General features: G+C 37.0%; 1 protein-coding gene across 1 annotated transcript in view; it reads left to right on the forward strand.

Annotated features, from left to right (window-relative positions):
- Negr1 (neuronal growth regulator 1) overlaps positions 1 to 22,744 on the forward strand; it is an 805,199-nt gene extending 782,455 nt beyond the window's left edge. The window contains exon 7 of the mRNA XM_005385243.2: positions 19,813 to 22,744. Within this exon, the coding sequence (XP_005385300.1) occupies positions 19,813 to 19,937 (125 nt within the window). The 3' untranslated portion in view covers positions 19,938 to 22,744. The remainder of the gene's footprint in view (positions 1 to 19,812) is intronic.
- The last annotated feature ends 318 nt before the right edge of the window (positions 22,745 to 23,062 follow it).

The following is a 23,062-nucleotide window of genomic DNA, read 5'->3' on the forward strand; positions in this document are numbered from 1 at the left end:
AAAAAAAAAAAAAAAAAAGAACTTCAGAAAATCAGGATAATCTAAGGGTTTTGAGTGAAAACACAGTATAACTAACTATAAAAAAGAAGCACCATTAGGAATCAAAACTATAAGTTTGAATTTTAAGTTAGACAAAATAAAACAGACACTTGATTTTCCTGTGTGGCCTACTTGAACCTGGAAACAAAAGAGGGAAAGCTACCGAGCAAAGGATGTGGTGTTGGGGTAAACCCCGGGGAGGACTTCGCTCAGATTGAGGTTTGCACAGCCAGCAGAGCCAGGGAGAAAGCTGGGGTCCGTGTGAAATTAGAAAGCTGAAAAAAGAGAGGAAGTGAGTCTTTAAACCGGAAGTCAGAAGCTGCAATGGCCAGAGTTTGCTGGGAAGTACCAAAGGTAAAAACACAAGTTGAGAGATGATAGCTGGGGTGGTTTACGAAGATACCGTGTCCTTTACATACCGTATTATAAAGTCGTGAGCAGGGACTGTGGGAACAGGGCAATGCGGGACTTGGGTTCACATGACGTTTACTTGCATTTCATTTGTCCATCCTACCAGGCGCTTAGGGTCCTCAGAGAGAGAAGAGTGGATACCAGACATTTGTTTAAAAATGAACATAAATCACCCTCCGTCTTTGTCAGTGAATCCTTCCCAGAGAAATAGGACTAACTTATGAATTATATTTTCACTTTAAGACAAAATACATCTCCTAACTCTTTCTCTAAGAGAAGCACTTAAACTTAAGGCCAACATGAAGTTTCTAAGAGGGAGACTATTTTGAGAGAGGGGGAAGTATCACAAAGCAGCGATTTTTAAAATGAGAGGCGCTCTCAGCCAGAGCCGAGGTGTGTCATCCCAGCCAGTGTTTTAATTGCCACCATTTGTCTGGCTACCGCACGGTGATGTATGGGAGGCCAGGGCCTGGCCGGAGGGTCCCCACGGTGAGGACACAGTGGAATGCACCGGCAGTGGACCTGACAGAGGGACCAGCCTCTGATGGATGGCTCTCCAGATGGGACTATCGGGGACCACTGGCTTTGGGTGACTTGGCTCAGGCTCCTAGCAAAAAAGAAGTCTGACCCAGCCAGTCTTTTATCTGCAAGGATTCTACCATGCCATCCAGTGAGCACGTGAATTAAAATTGAAATATGATTCAGACTTTACAGAAACTTTCGGAACCTTCTAAAATGTCATGTTAATTTTACCTTTTGTAAAGTAACAGCATCTGCTATGATACTTAGAGGTGTAGACTCGACTTAAAAGAACCCATTTAAATACTGGGCAGTAGTTTGTTCCTTCTTTAAAAATAGCTTTTTCCACCAAATTTAAGTGCTCTGAAAATAAATATGGCTAAGTTTGCCAGTACCAGTAGTTCTATTCAATGTGGCTTAGGGGAAAAAAAAAAATTCTAAAATTATCCAGATGACATTCTTAATCAAAGAAAAAAAAAATGATGCAGAGATCTTGCCAGGATTTCTCATTTCCTACCAACTTATTTGTACAAGAGAAATCCTAAGAAATGCTATCAATAGGTGATAAAGATTTTTAGAGTACTTTTTTCTCTTTATTAAAGAAAATAAACAGGCGATTTTCATTTCTTTGTCTTTCCATGGCAGATATATTTATTTATTTAATTTGTTTGACTTATTTCTGAAGGTCAGCATTAGTAATGTCATTAAAAACAAAGATTTTACAAACTCATGGATTAAATGAAATCTGAGATCCAATGCTTATGTATGTTTTTCACATCTACAAATTGAGGTTCTGAGGAGTAAAAAACTTTATATATGCAAAATTATTCAAATAATACTTAAATATAGAAGGCTAGGTAAGAATCACCTATTCATGTTATTTTGTTCTAAATTCCAGAGCTCCTAAATCAGGCAGGTGTTCATTCTCCTTTTGCTGTTCATTTCCATGAGAGCACATCGATTCTAAACCTCCGCTTTTGCATGCATCAGGGGTTCTCCTAAGTGCCTTCATATTACAGAAGTCTTGTAAATAAAGGAAGATGAATTGTTTTTGTTTTTGTAAAACACTGGTGCTATGGTTTGTGTCTGTGTGTCCCCCCAAAGCCTCATGCGGCCATGGGGCAGGCTTTTAGAGTTTGATTATGGGTGTGAGAGCTACACCCGCCCTGGGGTGAATAGTTTGCATATGTAAGGGAGAGGAAGAGGGTGCTTCTGGTCATTTCCTCCCTTGTGTGCGCTTGTTGCTTTGCTGTGTTCTACCGCAATGAGCTGTAGCTCTCTGCCATTGTGCCACTCTGCCTTGTAACTTGCCAAGTACGGACTGAAACCTCCACAAACTGTAAGTGAAATAAACTTTTCCTTCCTTAATTTTGGGCATCAGGTATTTTGTCCCAGCAACGAGAGGAAAGTAGCCAAGACAACTGTTTTGAAAAGTGCTGTTACATAGGTGTTATTTGAACTATTTAGGATGGCACTCAACACAGACTGGGTGGACAGCAAGTGTGCAGCTTTCAGCCCATAGACCAAGCTGCCCCTCAGGGTCATGTCATTTAACCAGAAGGACAAGCCCCAAGCATTGGTATAGCCACACACACTTTCTACTGTGACAAGCAAGAGGGCACATGCATCTTTTGTCATATTATCCTATAAATATAAAAGCTGGGGGTCCATCTCACTCCCACCATTAATCCTAGTCTGATTTTGGTCTTTCAATAGATGTCTTCCTTTGGCTCAGAGACACTGGCGTGCATGACTGTGTGTCTGTGTGTGTGTGTGTGTGTGTGTGTGCACGCACACCTGTGTGATTGTGTTGTCAGCATCTCAGGCCTCTTACACATGCATGCATAGTTCATTTGGACTGTGAGCATATCTCTCATCATTGTTAGTCCTGTTGCCTCTGTTGGTCAAAGCATAGCTCTTTTCATGTCTCGGTCTGGTGAAATTCTAGGATGTTTGAATTTATCATAGTGTATTGAATACAGCTTACTGAATTTACCCACCAGAAGTCCTCATTGGACAAATATTTAACTATTTGCCATATGCTCAGAGATAGAAATAGAGAATTTGCTCTCTTGTCTTGTTTTTATTTTACTTTTTATTTTTTGTTTTTTTGAGACAGGGTTTCACTATGCAGTTCAGGCTGGCCTTGAGCCCACTTTGTAGTGCTGGCTGGCTTGGAACTCTAGGCAATCCTCCTGCCTCAGCCTCCCTCTCCCGAGTGCTAAGATTACAGGTCAGTGTCACCACACCTGACTCATTTTTTACATTTACAGAAATGTTACATATCTCTATTAACTAAAACAGAGGTAGCAATTCATATACCTTTTAACCTATTGATTTGTTGCACATAGTCAACTCCATAGAAAAAGCAAGGGATTTCCTGCTTGCTCTAAGCACAAAATAAAAATTAGTTTTGAAAGCATGTATTAGACATGTATTTCCAAGTAGATTAGACAGTGTTAATGTAAGTAAATGCAAATCCACAACAGCAATGAATTTAATTAATTAACCTTACATCAAAGGATTTCCTTCTTCAGAACAAATAAAGAATGAGGACAGCAGTCTATCTTATTGGCATGGTTACTGACTCAAAATGCTTGGAACTTCTGGTTCAAAGGTTTGTCTTCACTTCCTCTGGCACAGTCTCTTATAGTGTGTGCTATGCAGGAATCTTTTGTGGCTGCAAAGAAGACAGTCTATGAGATTAGTCTCAGATAAATACCCAACTATTTACATGTGCCTGTATGCCTACGGCATCTCAGAATGGGGGAGGTGGGCAGAACTGACATTTCTAAGTGAGCTAATGGAGTAACCACCAATGACTCAGGCAAGGAGCTTACATAGGCCTAAAAAGAGGAAACAAGAGCAGTGTATACTAAGAAACAAATGAGAGAGAACTTCAACATGGCTGCCCTAGTGCTTCCTGCTCTCTTTCTGGCATTTCTTTGATATGTGATTTTCAAAGCAGGTGCTATTCTTATTGCAATCACATTGTCACACTCCATTATGAGGAAGCAATTAAGCCCATAATAAGTTAAGAGGTGATGTTTTGTGGGGTTTTTAAAAATCTCACACAACAGTTGATTTGTTAGCTTTTGAAAACAGATAGGAATTTTTCAATTACACCCTGCAAAATACCTTTTCTCTTTCTGAGTGTTTGAAAAGCAAATGTATCTTAGATCCAGTGCTTTTGTGTTTACAAAGCTGGAAATGATTTAGTAAGCTTTAAAGAGATAGCAAGCACATACTAAGGAAATCAGATTTACATAATTTTCTGCTTGCTTACAGAACACAGTGGTTGAGATTATCTTTTACATTTGTGAAGAATGTTTTAATATGTTAAGATGAAATACCACCTACAGTACACTTGATCTTGCTAGTTTGACTTCTTAAAATAAATTATGAGCTGATTTGTCAGAGTGACTCTTAACATAAATTGCTGTTATAATGTAAAGAAGCAATTCTAAGGGAAACTGCTTTTTTAACCTCATCTACATAAAAAGATTTAGGTTATTTCCACATTTATTCTTTCCTCCGTACAGTTTGTTTGCTGTAACCCTACGTGGCAGAAACAACAAACTCCATGCTTTGTTCATTCCGTTCATTCTTTTGTTCACGTACAATAAGTAGCAAAGTGCAGCATGGCATACGTAAAAGAAACACGTTGACTTGAGTTTTTGCTTATAAAATAGGGTTTTTAAGGGAATGTGTGTGTGTGTCTTTTCCCCCTACTAGAAACACAATTAGATTGTAACCTTGGGGAAATAAGATGAATGGAAGGATCTACTCTGGCTTCCAAAGTATATGTATGTATAGTGTATGTATGCATAGTGTATATCCTTGCAGCCTCAATAGTTACTGTAAATAAGGAGTGTTTTAGTCTAAACATCTTTCAGCTGTGCGAATGCGATCACTAGAAAAAAGAGGAAGTACTGCTAAACCAAAAGACCCAAAGGACCCTCTTATACAAGCATGAGCCTCAGGGAAATGTTTGATGTTTTACTGTCCTGATTTTTGCTTTGTGTATCGTGAGCATTATGCTTGACTAAGCTTTCTGTCACTGTCTCTACATTCTATTTGTACAAATTTGCCATGGTGCCTATTTTCTGTATCATCTCTATTTATTATTTGGCCACAAAGAGTTAGAAAAATGAACATAGTTATAGGCTGACCAGGATTAGTTATTCACCAACGTGTTTATATTTGAGCATTTTACATTCAAAATTGTGTGGGGGTGTGTACAGGTCCTCTGGTCAAGCTTGCTTGCTATGTTCTGTACAGAGATTACATATATGAATGCATTATCTCATTGAGGGCACAGCGTGGAACTGGAATAATCTTGGATTTATAAGTAGCTCATGATTATTTCCTTTCAACTCAGTAGAGCAATAGGACCAACCCCCTGGAGTCTCTGATTGCAGCCTTTGTTTTTATTATTTTCATAGGTGGGGAAAGGTTTATAGAAAACATCAGTAATAGATATAGCACAGGATTACAGAATGTCACCAAAACAAAAAATTGAATGAAAGATAGACAAATAGGTTCACAAGGAGATTAATTTGAAGCTGTATGAAATCCTGCTCTGCCAAACCTTGCTATGCTTCAAGGCCTCCTGATTGGGAAGAACTTCTGAGACCCGGGAAGTCCTCTGAGAAACCCCCTTCTTGCACTTAAGAGCGCTTGTTGTGTGTGCTGCTCGTCTGATCCTTCGCCATTTTGTCTGGAGTGTCTTTTTTTTTCCATTTCTAACTTTTGTCTCTTTAGCTGTTGCACTGCCTTTCCGCCTTTGTGTGACATGTTCCAGTGTGAAAGGAGGTTACTGATTTGCACTTGTTTTCTACTGTCTGAAGCAATTACCAAGAATGCAGGTACTGCAATCAGCACATAATTATTAGCTCACAGTTGTATAGGTCTAGTGTGTCAGCTGAACTAGGTTCTTACCTACAGGCTCCAGGCAAGAGCACATTGTCCATCTCACTCAGGTAGCTTTCAGGATCCACTTCCTCCTGGCTGTAGGACTGATGCTTCATTTCCCTCCTGGCTGTACAGGGAGGATTCTTTTACTTCTTTGTCACCTGTATTCTTTATTGTGTGGACCCCTTGGGCCATAAGCCAACAGAGCAACCCCTTCTGGGTTTTAATCTTTGATTCCTTTGACCACAAGTGGAAAGAGCTGCCTGCTTGTGAAGGAGTTCCTGTGACCAGGTTAGACCCCTGTAACCATCTTCATATTTTAAGGTCAACTATTATATCTGCAAAACCTTCACAAAAGTCTACATTAGTGTTTGACTTAGTAACTAGGGCATAGGAATCCTGGGGGAGGTGGGACATGTTTAGAATCCTCCCAGCCATATGCTCATGATTTATTATCCCCTGTGACACCCAGACAGCTTACACACAGGTAGATTCTACAGAAATATTTCCTAAAAGAACTCATAAATGCATAAATCAGTGAATGGTAAAAGAGATACTTCTAGAAGCCAACTTTCTCATCATTCAAATTACTAATAGAGAGGTGTCGGCCTCCATGGGAAGATACCTTTATTTTCTCTAAATCAGTTTTGGGTCATTGCACTTCAGGTTATATTGGTGATTGAGTTGGTTCATCACATAAGCTCTTATCATTCATTGGTGAGAATTTGTTTAACAAATGGCAACAAATTTCAGAGTCTCTTCCCACTTTAAAGTCTCAATTAAGCAACTGAGAATTATGCCTTGGGATCAAATACTGTGTATAAACTGATTTGTACATTATAAAGCAAATTTACACATATTTTCCCCTCTCACACAATAATCCCAGGGTATTATTAACCTCATCACATAGATGGAAATTGAAGACACTCTACTTGAGGTAGTTTGTTGTTCTAAATTCTTTTTACTCAAAATTTTCTAAAGCAATTACCTTTGAAACAGAAGAGGGCAAGGAGTGATTATAACAACAACTGGCAGTCAATGCAGAATGTTTTTAAATGTCCTTTATATGCCTCACCCAAATGTTTGCTATTATAATAGTGCAGCTATCCTTCTCTGTCCTCAACAATGAAAATACATCTCAAGAATTAAAATAGTAAGTTGTCCTTATCAAGTGAAAGAGTCTAGTTTTTCCTGTATTTCTTCTATCCCTCTGGAAAAGAACTTCTGATACCTCCCTACCAATTGATGAAAAGGTATTATCTTCAAAGAAACAACATACAGTACATATGTCTCTAGTTGGCACCTAAGAAATATAATGACATAATTTTTTTTCTTCTAGAATTTTGGAGCTTTCTCTTATTTTAAAATGAGTTTTGGAATCCATTCTTTCATGATTCAGCAATGAAGAGATGAAGCCATAGTTACCTTATTTGGTCAAAATTCCTTTTCCATACCTTAAAAACTAACCAGGAAACAATTCAGTAGTGCATGATGTACTTTATGAAGAGTTGTCAAAGAACAACTGAAGTTAGTAAGTTCATTGAATTTAGCAAGCACACAGGGGAATGGGAAATTAAAATGTCCAGGATGAAGAGATGTATTTGCAGGTCTCTAAAATAAGTGTGCATGTGGTTTGGGTAAAGTTTTTGACCACAGTCTCCCTCGGCCACGCCCAGCGTTGTTCAATTTTCGGTATCTTTTGCAACATCCACTTAAATTTTCAGGCACTCCCTTTCACGTACAAAATCCTTTCCATAATATCCTCACATCACATTTCAATTCACGGTCAGCAAACGATAACACAAGGCCTTGCCTGACTTATTTTCCTGCAGCTGCTAAGCCGTGATTTTATCTGTGGTAGTTTTCATAGTGCTATAAGTAACTTTGACCTTGACCTACGCCTTTGTCTTTAGCATTCAACTGTGAGATTTCACAGGAATTGTCACCTTGTTCCTTAAAGAATAAAAAATGGCATTGTGGCAGTCTTAAATAAGAAAAACATTCACACAAAAACCATTATGACAAATTGAAGAATATTGAACTAGTCAATTTGTGCATTTCACTGAACATCCTGAGCCATACAAATTTGAATGAAGCTTTCAATACACAAATAAGCCAGTTCTGTGACAATAGATATTGTCATTGTATATTAGACATTATGCACAGTGCAACCGGCTGCATCAAAGAGACGAGGGAATTGGGATTTGTTTTCAATGTTAAACTGAAATCCAAAAAATTACTATTGTTGCTCTGTAATAAACAGGGATGCTACTTAATGAAAACCTCCATTTGTATTATTGGTGAGGGTTTTTATTTTAGTCCCAATTCCGACACCTGGATAAAGCTGCTCTGTTACTCTCTGAAAGTAGATATTTGCCATAATGTTTAAACTTTGCAAAAAGATCGTCCTGTTCCTGTGAAGAATATCAGAAAAATAGTCTTAAAAATATTGGTAAAAAAACAGTTTAATAATGCTAATTTCCACAATACCAGTAGGCAAACACATAGTGCTTTTTGTATCCTTTTTATGTCCCTTTGTCTTTAAGGGAAGAAAAAAATGTAACAATGAAATATTAACATTTAACATTGTTTCTCTCTCGAGGGAAAGGCAAAAATAATCATCTGCCTCTTCTGACTTTACAACTGAAAACAGGTCACCAAAGTGCAATTATGTAGGCCGAGCCATTTTATAATGGTGTTTCTAAGAATACACAACAATATATGGCTGCTTTCTTTAAATCTTGAGCATAAACTTACAGGGCATTTTAGACATTCTTTTTAATAATTAGAATGATGTCAAATATCCCTGTTAATTGTGATTATAGTTAGATTTAGTGTGAAATGGAAAACGTTTTTTTTTTTTTTTTTGTTTTTTCTCTGGGACCGGGAACAGAACTCACGACCTTGCGCTTGTCAGGCAGGCGCTTTTGCCGCTGAGCTAAATCCCCAGCCCCAGAAAACGTATGTTAGAACACATACATTTTAAGTATTGCTGTCTGATCTCATTAGCAATTATTCCTAGTACTGGTGTGCTAGGATGTAGAGAAGTTACTGCAATAAAAACAAATTGATACATTTATTATTTTTAAGCTATAGCTTTGCTCTCTAGGAATATATGATTTCCTTAATCCCTTTTCTATTTTTCCAGTTTATAAGTCCTGACCCAAGCATGAATAATAAACTGAAGTTACTCCTTCACTTGAACAAAACAGTGTCTTATGCAGAGCTAACATCTTGATTTCAGGTGGACCTTTGAGAAATGCAGGTATCAAGATGTAATCCGGATATGTAGCAGAATTCATAGACCCTTTTTTAATTCTAGGCAATGTTCTTCCTATACAAGTAAAGTCATCCTTCATAACAAATTTCTAATGAACAAATATTCGTTAATCACAAATATTAATTAAGAAATGTTTTTGTGAGTTTCATACACTTGAGATACTAAAAAAAAAAAACTAGCCCAACATACTGAGGAGATGAAAATATAGCATACATTGACTACACGTCTTAGAAGTTATTTCCCACATGTGATACTTCAAAGTATAATTGTATCCCTTCCAGCATGTATATAGAACTCATTATTCTATTGGTTGAAAAGCCTAACTAAAGAAGTGTTTAACTGTTGGATACTTTCCTGGGCTATAAAATTATTTCAATCATGTTAGATTATAAATACTTCAAGATTATCTTTGTTACATTTAATATTAGTAAGCAGTGACAGTTATAAAAGCCTGAAACAAGATACTCAGTAAGTTAATATGGGCAGGACAATATGCTGGAAAAGGCACTAAACTCGGTCTACACATTACCTTTCATTCTCTGAATAGCTTTTCCTTCTCAAAGGCTCAGTCTCTTCCAGCTTTAAAATGACCTAAACTTAGAATGTCTTCCTGCAACAATATTTCTGAGTTAGTTATATTTTGACAAAGGAGTATGGCTTCTTTTAAAGTTTCTTTTAGCTCTGGAGTTCTAATAATATGTGATTGGGTGAAAATCATTCTTTTTCTTCTGTATTTCAACTAGATGATAAAGTCCTCAAAGTCAAGCATTAGGTCTTCATCTTTGGGTATTTAGCACCAAGTACAATGTCTAAGACATAATAGGTGCTTAAAAAGCATTTGCTGAATAAATAATATGACTGCTTATATAAAAATCAATTATTCCTATGTTATTTTCTGACTTAAGTCTAAGGGATCGATTTTCCACTTTTATGTTTAAATGTATTTATTTAGTTTAAGAACAATGGAAAATACTCTAGAGACATCACTCAATATGACAAAGACTTTGCTGTATGAAAAGACAAAGGTTTCCCTAGTGTTTTGCAGCAAAAAGCAATAGTGGATAGAAAACGCTGGAACATTTATTAATTTAGGAAAGGTTACTTGTATTATAGTCAAAATCTCTTTCAAAAAGTAAAATATATGCCCAGATTTGAACAGGCATAAAAATGAGTCAGAGGTAAGGTATTTTTATGTAAAAAAGAAATTATAATACTGTACCATCCTTTGTATTCAATATATTGACTAGTGTCTAAAGAAATTCTGTGCAACTTATCACCTCTAGTTTTTGGGCGGAAGTTATTAAACATCCTTGATAATCAGCATCAGATTGCAGAATGTATACAGGAGTAGGCTCATTATGTAAATTTAATCTTTTTTTCCTTTCATCCCTTGGAATAAATTCCCTAATACCTAGTTTTGGGGCACATGTCCCCCAAATTTCTTTCATAATGATTGCATTTCCCATTTTTCCTTCACTTTACAACTTGGATCACCTTAGGCAGAAAGACAGCCCTAGAGAAAGAACATATCAAGGTTGTACAGGAAAGGAGAATTGTATAGTTAAAGTCCTAATAAAAAAATATAAGAACCATGAGTGTTTTTAAATATTTAAGAAATATAGCAAGAGACAGGACTTTCATTAGCCACTATTGCTGGTATAGCAGAAACCAAAATGATGATATTGTAAAACAGTGGATGATATTCCCGGGATAAAATCTATGAGAAAAAAAGGTTTAATTAAGATTTTAAGATTACTTTTTCATTATTAAGGACATGTGCTAACAATATTATTATTGCAGACCTCATAAAAACAATGCATCAGTGAAAACTACCATAAACCAAAACACAAATGCTGACAAAAGATCAGATGATTGTTTACTTTTCATTGATGTATTTATCCAAAATTAATTTATCGCACACTCTGTACAAAACATCATGTACTAAAAGGAAATATGAAGTTGTATTATACGCACTGTTCACAGTCTATTTTTTTTTATTCTTCATACAAGAATATCATCATTATTCAGCTCCCTCTAAAATGATTTCCTGGTTTATAAGTGGTTATTCTGGGACAAAATTTCAAGAAACCCTAGTGGGCAATTGGCCTAAATCAAACAGAGGAAGAATATGTGCCCCTCCAGAAATGTTGAAATATTGACCGCCCCTTGCTTGGTAACTTTGTTGTCTTCTGCTGGGGATCCACTGAGGAACCCTGTGCAATCCACTTCACAACTGTTTGCTCTTCGCACAGCTGGTTGCCATAGCAACAGGTAAGCTAAGGAGCAGATGTGAGGCTAGATACAGTGGGCAAAACCAGTACACTTTGCAAATTTATCTCATGCAGCGATAAAAGTGAGCAATTATTTATTATGTCTTATTATACACAGTCACTGTGCTAACTACTGGGGAAAGGAAAAAGAAAAGAAAAATGAAAAATGGTGACTGCCTCCTAAGAGTCCGCAGTCTGGGCGACAGGTTAGCAATGCCAAGAGAGAAAGGTCTGATTGTAATGAGGCCTCCTGTAAAGAGGCCAAGCAAGTTATCCCAAAGGTAACCCTGAAGTGGCTTCTTAAGTAGAAGGCAAAGTGTGTCAGAAGCTAGAGAAGGGGGAAGAAGTGGAAGGTGAATCTAGGCCAAAAAAACATGGATTGCAAACCCCTGGATTTACAGGATAAGGTTTAGAGCATTGAAATCTACATTAAGGAATTAGATGCAAAAACTGTACCCCCACACAGAGAACAAACAGTACACTAGGAATAGGTGTTCAGCATGCTGTAGGTTCTCAAGCATTATGTTTTTAGTAGAGGACTTTCTGATCTACGATTTTGAGCTATGTATTAGAAGGAGCATGTTGTGGTGTGATTCATTGTCTCAAGTTCGTAGAAGTTTTAGTTCACATGGTTTCCTTGGAATAACTAGGTATTTCTTCTCAGGTCAAGGGAGGGTTTTAGATTGGCACTTCTTGTATAAGTCTGAATATGTTTTAAGATCTACCATTTAATGCACAGTTGTCAAGACTGTATTAAGTACTTGCCTTAGTTGTCTCATTTATTTATCGAAATGGCACTAAAAAGATAATTTTATCTCCTTAGTTCAGCTGAGAAAACTCCAGTGCTGAAGTGTAAAGTTGGTGGATAGTAAGCTGGACTGTAAGAAATCAATCTCCGTACTTCCCTAACACAAATAGAAATCACAGGCAAAACTGATTTCTTAACAGCTCTGGTTCATGTATGTGTGTGTGTGTGTGTGTGTGTGTGTGTGTGTGTACCTATGTACCTTTGTATTTAGGGCATGATGTCTTTGGAAACAGCCAAGATAACAATACTTTCCTTCACTAAGATGGAACCAGTATTACTCTACAATATTTTGAATTTTGAATCTTGAAAACTGTCTATTTAAGACTACTCAGTTTTGAAGTTTTAATTAATGATATTAACTCCTGTGAGTGTTCCTTTCTTCCCCCTAAGTTCTATGCTAAAGCTTCATTGAAAACACAGAAACTAAAACAAAGCACCTATAATTTAGTCCTCCATAATGAATTTTTTATTGTATCAATCCCTTGATCAAATGTTATGAATGATACAAAAATAAAGTACAATCTTGGCTTTAAAGAAACCTAGACTTTGCTGAAGGAGATGTACATGAGTGTAATACAGTAAAGATCACGGCAAATTGCTACGAGGGAAAATAGGAACTGGCAGATACCTTCCAACCGGGATGGTAGACAGAAATGGAAGCAGAGAGAATGGGCATCCTTGAGCTCTGGTCTTACATTCGCACCATTCAAAACCTGTTAACCTCCTTTCATCTGTAAAACTAAAGGGCTGCGCCATGACTCCTCGGAGTTCCGACAGGTTCTAACTTCCTGTACAGGTTGCACTGTTTGAACACTCACACCCCCCAGAAGCCCAGAAATCTCTGGCAATTGAAAGCAAAGTGTGAGCAAATGTACCGAAGCAGCAAAGGCCTGGAGGCACCCCGAGAGTGGGAAGCTTCCACGGAGTGTGACTCACGTGCAGAGTTGGCAGAGGACAGAGCGCCAGGGCTGCAAATGCAGCTTGAGGGAGGGTGACAGGAGGTGTCAGATTCCACACAAAGTCATTTGAATATTTTAAAGCACTTTTAATTGCCAAAATGCAATGGCAACAAATAGCAGATCATTGAGAGTAACTGCTAATAACATAATGAGGGGCACAAGCTGAGGAAATCAGAATTATAGGGCCGGATAATCACCGGCCTGCATTGCCTTTGAAAAGAAAAAAAAAAAAGACAGGAATGGAATATTCCAAAACTTGAAAAAGGTAATCGTGAAACTGTCCATGCTTAATGATAAAAGAACAGTGTCACAGAAGAACTAAAAATAAGCTAGTTTGGGGTAACCTTTCCAACACAAAAGATGTGAAGAATAAAATCTAACAAACAAGACAGTGTGGTTGTCAAAGCTCCGAGTTTAGACGCCCTGCATAAAAACTTAAACACTTCAACACCCACATCACCACGTACAGAGAGCCTCAAAAGCCCATTCCACTTGCAAAATTGTTTGCCGGTTTGTAATTTCTCCCATTTTTTTTTATCGCACTAGCAGTGTCACGGTGAAGAGACAGCTGGTGGCACTGACTATCAGTGACCTTAAGAACACAGCTGGGTTTCTATTTTTATTTCTGTGAAGTTTTTTTCTTCAGCTAGCTGATGCCTTAAAGGCCAAAGCTAAAATCTATGTAGTAAAGCCAATTTGTATTGTATTTCATGTGTATATAAATATTTCACACAGGAAAAGCTTTTTAAAAACATACATACACACACCAACACAGACACACACACACACACACACATGCACACACCCCAAAATATGTAAGGACTCTTATTTAAAAATCCATTTGCATCCCCAACCTGGGATGGATAACTGGACTATACCATGTTCAAAGAAACATTTAAGGTTATACAAAATCACCAGTATTGACAACACACTTCAAAACAGAGATAGCATATTCATATTACTTCTGTCTTATAGAAATAGAGTAATCAAAAGAAAATCCAGCACATTTAAAAGATATCAATGGGCAATTCAAGTTTTAAGATTGTAATGACTATCAAGGATAAGGAAAAAGCAGCAGAACTTGTTTCTGTTGGGGTGGATTCATTTTGATTCTCCTTTTCCCAAATTAGAGGTAATGGTCTTGGAGAGTTTCATCAGATATTCCTCTATCCTTGCAGATATAGGAATACATTTCTGAATGTGAATTGTAGCAGATTTCTGAATATGCATAATAGCAGAGACTAGCATGTGTTTAAAATTTCTAATGAAATTGTTGCTGAGTGGCTGGGATGGTAGACCGTGAACCCTGGCAAAGTGGTTATTCAGTGAGCGGAGTGTGATTTCAGGATGCCGGTCTGGCAGAGAAACAGCTTAGCGGCTACTAGCATCAAGCAGGCAGGGAAATTCCACCCATTAGAGACAGAAAAGATTGGTGTGATTCCCCTTCGCATTCTCTTTGTTAGCACATAAAATAGAGAGATGTTCTGTGAAAAAATCATTTAATAGTTGATGTCAAAGATGTTGGAGTTTCCAGCTACTTACTATTCTATGAAATGAAAACTAAAGATCTAAATCATTAAAATCATTATCTAAACGTAGATTTTTGTTGGTAGTCTTAGGAGAAGACTGGCTCGCAGGAATTTGAAACCATATATTCATCCAAGTCTTACCTCCTTTCACTGGAAAACCGGAGAGGCTGCCTATGGGAGGGGCTTACACTTAAGAGCCTACCAGACTGGGTGCTGCTCAAAAAGTGGACCATAGTATGTTCATCTCTCTGTATCCCAAGAAACAGTGTACCGGACAGGAAAGCTATGTTGGGTGAAGAAACACACTGAAAATTCATGCACCGTCTGGTCTGCTAAATTGAATGGTGCTAGGCAGGGAAAATTCCTCAGCCCCAAACTCCAGGGAAAGAACAACTCAGAGGCCTAGAGCACAGGGTCGCATAGTATTCACAGAGCACAGCCCTCTCTATGGAAGCCACCATACCACCAGTGTGGGATGACACTTGGAGAGGCACACTTGGGCTGTGGTCCCCAGGAAATACCTTATCTTTGCACCTTACACCAAGGACCGCCTCACACCAGAAGTAACAGAAAGAAACAGTGAGATCAATGACTCATGCTGAGTCCTGCTGATATTCTCACAAGCAAAAGCTAAATGTCCAGCTGCAAAACATATCTCAATTTCCTGCTCTATCTCTCCCCTAAGCCCCACCATTTAAGTAGAATAAAGTGACTCAAAAAAGTAAAGTATAATCAGAGCCTTCCAATATCCCCTCAGCTGCTGATGGTATGGAAGGTTAGATATTGCTTAAGAGAAGATTAAACTGCCTTATGAACAAGCTTCTTGCACACTAAATTGTGAAACAGGATCACATGGTCAATGGGATCTAATCAATAGTACATTCTTTTTCAGTAGTTCTCTATTTTGAGTGCATATTAATCACTCACCCTTCCATGAAACCTAAGTTGGTACATTATATTCCTTTCCCTTTAAAGTATAAATTTCCTTAGGAAAATGTAAGTTGAGGCCAGTTTTGTCTTGTGGAAGCAGAATTAATGTAGCTTAAGTAACTACCTAAGAGTGTGACAGGAATCTTAAAAACATGACTCAAAGCTAGTTTAGTTAAAGCTTGAGCAATTTAAGGAAATTGCCTAGGCGAGTAATTGGTATTGTACCAAAACTAAATATTTCACAGTTACATTTGCTCTTGCCTAAAAATAAAAACTAGAGCAATACAAGGGAAAACTGCCAAGACTGAAAATAATATACAGCAGCTGTAAGTAATTGGGAGTGATAATCATAATTAGACAAGATGTAAGATATGTGTTAAAACGCAGATTGGATCTTCCTGTTGACAACTGGGAGAAATCCCAGAGGTTTAGACTCTACATCTAGCCTGGGCACTTCTGCCTTCTGCCTGAGACACGGCCTCCAAAACCCAACCTGCCATGAAGTCCCCCACGAACCCTCTCTCTTGGTGCCATGTGTCATCCTGTTCTCATTGGCAAAAGAGAAAGCCATAGAAGAAAAAGAAGGAGTGACACTCCCTAATGTTGAGGAGACAGCAAGCCAGAGAACAGCCAATTATCCAGCAATAAATGGCATTTTATAATATCTTGCCAAACTAGCCAAGAAAAAGGAGAGGAACTGATATTTTTGTAAGACAAAATGGAGGACATCTTTGGAAGTCCAGAGAAACATTTTGGAGTTGTTGATAGTTTTGCTGAGTCTTGAAGCCAATTCTCAAAATAGCAGTCAGTTACTTTCTTTCATTTTTTTAGCATCAAATATTGGGATTTTACATGCTAAGCAAATTGAATTGACCCAAATAGTACTGAGAGCCTTAAATTTAACACTGTTGACCCTCTTGTCTAAATACTTCACTTCAAATACACACACAAACTACATCCATCAATGAGAATAAAGTCATCGAACAAAAGAAAATTCTAGCTAAGGGCTAATGTGCAGTCATTTTAGAAATTGAGATGTATATATACTGAAGTACATGTACTATGTCATTGAATTTTTTTCTAAAAAGAAAACAATCTGTAGCCTGAATATTTGCCCTTGTGTGTCTTTTCAGCCTGCCCTCATTTCTCGCAGTATTTGAATATGTCCCACATTCTATATTTGTGTGTTTATTTGTACCCCTTATTAGACTGAACTCTTTTTTCGAAGGAGTGGATTGTAGTTTATTTATCTTTTCCTATGCGTTGTTTAATTCAGCCCCTGAGCACATAAAGGATCTGGTATACAGTCGAGGAGCATAAATGATATCTAACTTCCCCATAGCTATCCAACCTCATATTCCTTTGACTAAATCCACCCTTTATTTTTTGGCCTATCGACCATTCATAATTATCGTGCAGGCCATGACTTTCAGTAACTGCTGGCTCACAACGCAGCACCCAGTGTCCAGCATTCTTTAGCAGTAACAGAAGAATTAGATTTAGAAACAACTAAAAGTGCACCAGTCTGTGGCATCAGTGATCTAGCAGGCTGTTTTCGTGGTAGAGTAATGGTAATTTTTAAGTATGCTATTGATAATGCCTTTGTTCTGCTTAAGACAGTAAGAGACTAAGTAGAAGAGATCCATACTGGGAAAAAACATGATATTAAGAACTGTATTCTGCTATTGTTCTTTTTTTTTTAATACTCTCTTTAAAATAAAAAAGAGGAAGTAGATGATAAAAGGAGCATATATGGGCATGTATGGAACTCAATAACAAAAGGACTGCATCCATCTAATTAACTATTGCATTTGCAGGATTTAGTGTAGTGTTTGATACCTGCCTCAATAAAAAATTGTTGGGAATGAAGGGCTGAAAATTTAGTAGCTTATTTTTTTGTAGACTATATCTATGTGGCTTGCTCCAGAGAGATTTTAGGCTAGAAATACACATTGTAATTACAAATAATTTATTTACTCAATTGTAATTACAAATAATTTATTTACTAAGTGAATCTTTCACTTAGCTCTTTCTTGGTCATCTACTACCTCTTTACCATCTAATACTTTGTGTCAAGGAAAGCAAATATAATAAGACATTACCTGGTGTTAGAAATAGATATGTAAACAAATACTTGCAATGTAGCATGCTAATGAATAATGAAGGAATAATATCATTTGGTGATGACACAAAAGGGACACAAAGCTCAGCTTGTAGGAGAAGGAGAAAGGATTCCAGAAAGGTTGCTCTAACATTCATTTTTAAGGATGAATGAGTTCTGAGGTCATTGAGACTACATCCAGTTGTGTACTACGTAACCTGTCCTGGTAACAAAAATATCCTTGCTTTGCAAGCTTAGCTTTTAAACTTTTTTTATCCCTAGTACAACTTCCTATATTTATTACTTTCCTGTACTATTATATTAGTTTTATTGTACTCAAGATCCCTATTAAAAAACACTGCTCTGAAACAGTTGTTATTTCCATGTCATACATCAATTAAATACTTACTTATATTTTTAAAATATTCTTCTGTCTTTATCAAGAGAAAACAAGGAATCTTATGGCTTTAAACTAGATTCCTTAGATATCAGCTATTAAAATCCTATCTATTCAGCAAAAGGTTTATTTTCCTCATCACTTTTACATTTTTAAAACTCATTTGTGATGCATACAGCTACATTCCACAGTTGATCACACTCTGTGTTTATTGAAAAGTAGTCTCTTCAGCATCGGGACCTTACTTACCTGGAATCAGCAGTGGCCCTGCCAGGAGGTTTTTCACCTTCAGAAGCCAATGTATCTCTATCCCCCTTAGCTTCTTAGAGTATAAGCAACACAATCCATTCTTCTTGCTGCAAAACAATGTAGTCACTTGTGAAAGTCCCACTGAAAATCTCCAGCAGGTAATTCAAAGTCAGTGCAAGTAAAACTCATCCTGCATTTGAGTTATAGACTTAGGGGTGAAACAGTACATTGTTTTATTATGCTTCTCAATTTCTACTGGGAAATTTTGCTTAAAATCAAGTTTAATTAAGAAAAAGCAGTTAAAGCTATGTGGGTGGATATTTTTATTTCTACTATTATTATTGTGGCAAATGAGAATTAGTCCTGAGCAAGTCTGAACACGTCTGAGACATTCATCATAGAGCAAAATATAATCCACACATGAGGAAGCAACAGTGCTCTTGGAAGACAAAGTAGAATGCACTCTATGCCTCCAACCATAGACCAAACTTAATGAATCCTTGGGTGTGTATGAAAAATCACCGTGACTCTCAGGAAAATATCACCTGAACGTCTCCATTTATAAAACTTGGTTTTTCTAATGTATAAATAAAGTTATAGATTCAGCTTCAACCTCCTTATGATCTGCCTCAGCCTAGAGACCTAAACACTGTACCTTACAACTGGAAGTCATCCAACCTGCCAAGAGTTCAAGTCTCAGTTCCCTCCACTTCAGGCCTCAAACTCAGTCCAGCAAGACTAAGCTAGATTTAGATCCTAGGATTCTGTCTACTCTCTCCTTCCCTCTTGGCTTTGAGGGTGTTGTTTCCTTCTCCACGTGGTGCTTCCTTTCATTAAAACTCTGTTCCCTTGCCCAAGCAGGTTTATTGCCCAAGTCTGTGGCACTCCTGTTGGTACATGCAACTCTTGTATCCTTAGGATTGTATTAGAATTGTCCTCACCATACACAGAAATGTCTTTGGTGGGGATCTTTTCTGGTTGCTCTAGATTTTAGTCCAGTATTTGTCTGATAAAGGTTTACGGGTCTGTGCGCGAATGGATATTGTCCATTAATATAATTATTTACCATTCACATAGAGAAATAGGAGTGTTCATGGCCACTTACTGAATATGTAGTGTGTATCAACCCCAGTTGGATGTGCGATGTCTCTGGATTTTGCCACCGCTCTGCCAACCAGATTACATTATTTCTGTTATGGATGTTTTGCCCTTGAGAAAAACTGAAGCTCAGAGAGGTTAGTCAAATGGACCAGATATTCTCATAGAGCAGAATCAGGTGTGAGCCTAATTGTGCACCACCCCTAAACCTGTGAGTTTCCCAATACACCTCGGTGCCTCTTGATTATTGTTACGATGCTAAAAGACACAAATTAGATTTTGATTTAATCTTTTCCATTTCTTTCCAGCTCCAAGTACAGCCCAGTACGGAATTACCGGGAGCGCTGACGTTCTTTTCTCCTGCTGGTACCTTGTGTTGACACTGTCCTCTTTCACCAGCATATTCTACCTGAAGAATGCCATTCTACAATAAATTTAAAGACCCATAAAAGGCTTTTAAGGATTCTCTGAAAGTGCTGATGGCTGGATCCAATCTGGTACAGTTTGTTAAAAGCAGCGTGGGATATAATCAGCAGTGCTTACATGGTGATGATCGCCTTCTGTAGAATTGCTCATTATGTAAATACTTTAATTCTACTCTTTTTTTGATTAGCTACATTACCTTGTGAAGCAGTACACATTGTCCTTTTTTTTAAGACGTGAAAGCTCTGAAATTACTTTTAGAGGATATTAATTGTGATTTCATGTTTGTAATCTACAACTTTTCAAAAGCATTCAGTCATGGTCTGCTAGGTTGCAGGCTGTAGTTTACAAAAACGAATATTGCAGTGAATATGTGATTCTTTAAGGCTGCAATACAAGCATTTTGTTCCCTGTTTCAATGAGAGTCAATTCACATTTACAAAGATGCATTTCTTTCTTTTTTGATAAAAAAGTAAATAATATTGCCTTCAGATCATTTCTTCAAAATATAACACATATCTAGATTTTTCTGCTCGCATGATATTCAGGTTTCAGGAATGAGCCTTGTAATATAACTGGCTGTGCAGCTCTGCTTCTCCTTCCTGTAAGTTCAGCATGGGTGTGCCTTCATAAAACAATATTTTCTCTTTGTCTCCAACTCATACAAAGTGTTTTGCTAAATCTTACAGTTTGGGAACCAAACTAAACCCTAATGATAGAATTGCACATGACCCTATCTCTAAGGAGCTATTGGACGATATTCTTTGGTAATCAGTAGGGTTTGAGAATTTTGCCCGAAAGTAACTTAGTTTTTGTGATTAAAAATAGTTTAACAACAGAGTGAAGTAAATGTACCATATGAGTTTTTTTAGTTAATATAAAATATTATATCAATACTGGGAAATAATTCTCATTAAAAGTGACAGCGCAGCTTGCTCAAGGGATTGCCTAGCAAGACGGGATCCTTTTCTCTCATTGTTCTAAGCCAACATTTTTAAGAGGGCTGTCAGAAAGAACAGAAAGTCCTATCATCTAATATTATACGAGTTGGTAAGTGCTCAAAATTAATTTGGTTTTGTGATAGGTAAGTAAATATGACAGAGATAGCGCTTCTACAGACAGAAGCATTTTGCATATTTTCTGCCTGAGAACGTCACTGACTTGATAGTTGAGAATGCATGTTACTTAAGAAGTTCCAAAATATAACAAGTATTTTATATTAGTATTCATCAGATCAGTCCCTGAAGTAACTAATTCTTTGATGAAACCCTTTCTCTATAGCTCAAACAAATGAAGCCCTCAAAATTACCATGCTTTCTATCTTCTTACATGATATTCTATAAGATATGATCAAAGATACCAGTGATGAGATTATCTTAAGATCTTTTAATTATGAAATCATTGTGAGTATTCAAAATGTTTTTCTACTTTAAAGAATGACAACCACATTTTTGAAGGAAAATGCTGTTCGTCTAGCTATATCTTACAGGAATAGGCTGACAGTTTCACTCTTTCCCAAAGAGAAACCACAGCCTTGAAAGCCATTTTACAGGTTGGAAGAAGTTGCCAACTTTAGCACACCTATATTTCTACAATCATCTTTTGTAAGTCATACAAAAACAAAGATTCTACTAAAAATGTTAGATACAAGACGTTTTAGAGAGGTTACACATGTTTAAGATAGCTACTACTTTGCCCTAGAAGGGATGGCTTAAAAATTGTGATTTTTTTAAAAATTCCAATAAAATATAGACACAACGTACACCATAAATCTGTTTTAATTAGAAAAATAAATCATAAATGAGGGAACATAAATACACAGTCTTCCCACAAAATGGCAATAATATGACCTAATGCTAATAAATTTACTAGCTGTAATAAATTCAGCACATTTTGATGGATTTATTAAAATGGGTTCTTAAAACTATGACACTTAAATTTATTGTGTATTTGTCTTTCAAAAATATATTCTTTGTGGAATTGGTGAGTAAACTACAAAATATTTTCTTTGTATTGCAGCTTTAAAGTGGCACACTCCGTAATAATCTACTTACTAGAAATAGTGGTGCTACCACAAAAGTGTTAACCATCTGTACCATCGTTTGAGAGAAAGAAACAGATCAAGAATGCATATTATACAGTGACCATTTTCCTAGAGTTAAAAATACCTCCTCGTTGTATGGTTTGTAGGGTACATGTGAGGTAAAATGAGGTATAAACTATGGATGAACCAAATAATTAGTTCAAAGTGTTGTCATGATTCCGAATTTGTGGAGTCCGGTGTTTTTCCCATAGAACGTGAGAAGTACAGTCATAGCTCAGTAGCTATATGTATTTGCCTTTATGTTAGAAGAGACTTTCTTGAGTGACATTTTTAAATAGAGGAGGTATTCACTATGTTTTTCTGTATCACGGCAGCATTCCTAGTCCTTAGGCCCCTGGACAGGGTGAAATCATGAGTATTTATGAGTTCAATATTGTTCAAATAAGACTACAGTATTTGCTTTTTGTGTGAATGTATTGCATATAATGTTCAAGTAGATGATTTTACATTTATGGACATATGAAATGTCTGATTACTCCATTTTATCAGTCCTGACTGTACAAGATTGTTGCAATTTCAGCATAGCAGTTTTATAACATTGATTTATCCTTCAATCTATGACAATTTTTTTTAGCTCTTCATTTTAGCATTATATTTTCCACAAGTTCCATTTGTGGGATTTCTTTTGTTGCCCCTAATTTCTTTCAAAGAAAGCTGAAAGGAAAATAAAGAGCAGTTGTGAGAGGAGAGAGGAAGACACAGAGATGGAAAGGAGGCAAAGAGGGAACCAAAAGGAGAGAAAAAAGAAGAAAGGAGGAAAGGTAGAAATGAGGAAGGAGGAGAGGAAGGGGAGAGCCAGAATATTAGGGCCCTTAACTTATTCATTTGCATTCTTAGTTTAAATGCAGGTGGTGTAATTACGTTTCACAATGATCTCATTCCAAGCATAAGTCCTGTTACACCATTAAATTCCTATTATGCAGCAATTATATAATGAAAAGTACTGCCCAAGTTATAGTATCATGTGTTTCTTTGAGACACAAAGATTTGAGAGAGAGAATTTCAAACATAAAGCCACTTTTGGGGAATTT

Source organism: Chinchilla lanigera, unplaced genomic scaffold (assembly GCF_000276665.1).
Source record: "Chinchilla lanigera isolate Chin_1 unplaced genomic scaffold, ChiLan1.0 scaffold00022, whole genome shotgun sequence".
Lineage (NCBI taxonomy): Eukaryota > Metazoa > Chordata > Mammalia > Rodentia > Chinchillidae > Chinchilla > Chinchilla lanigera.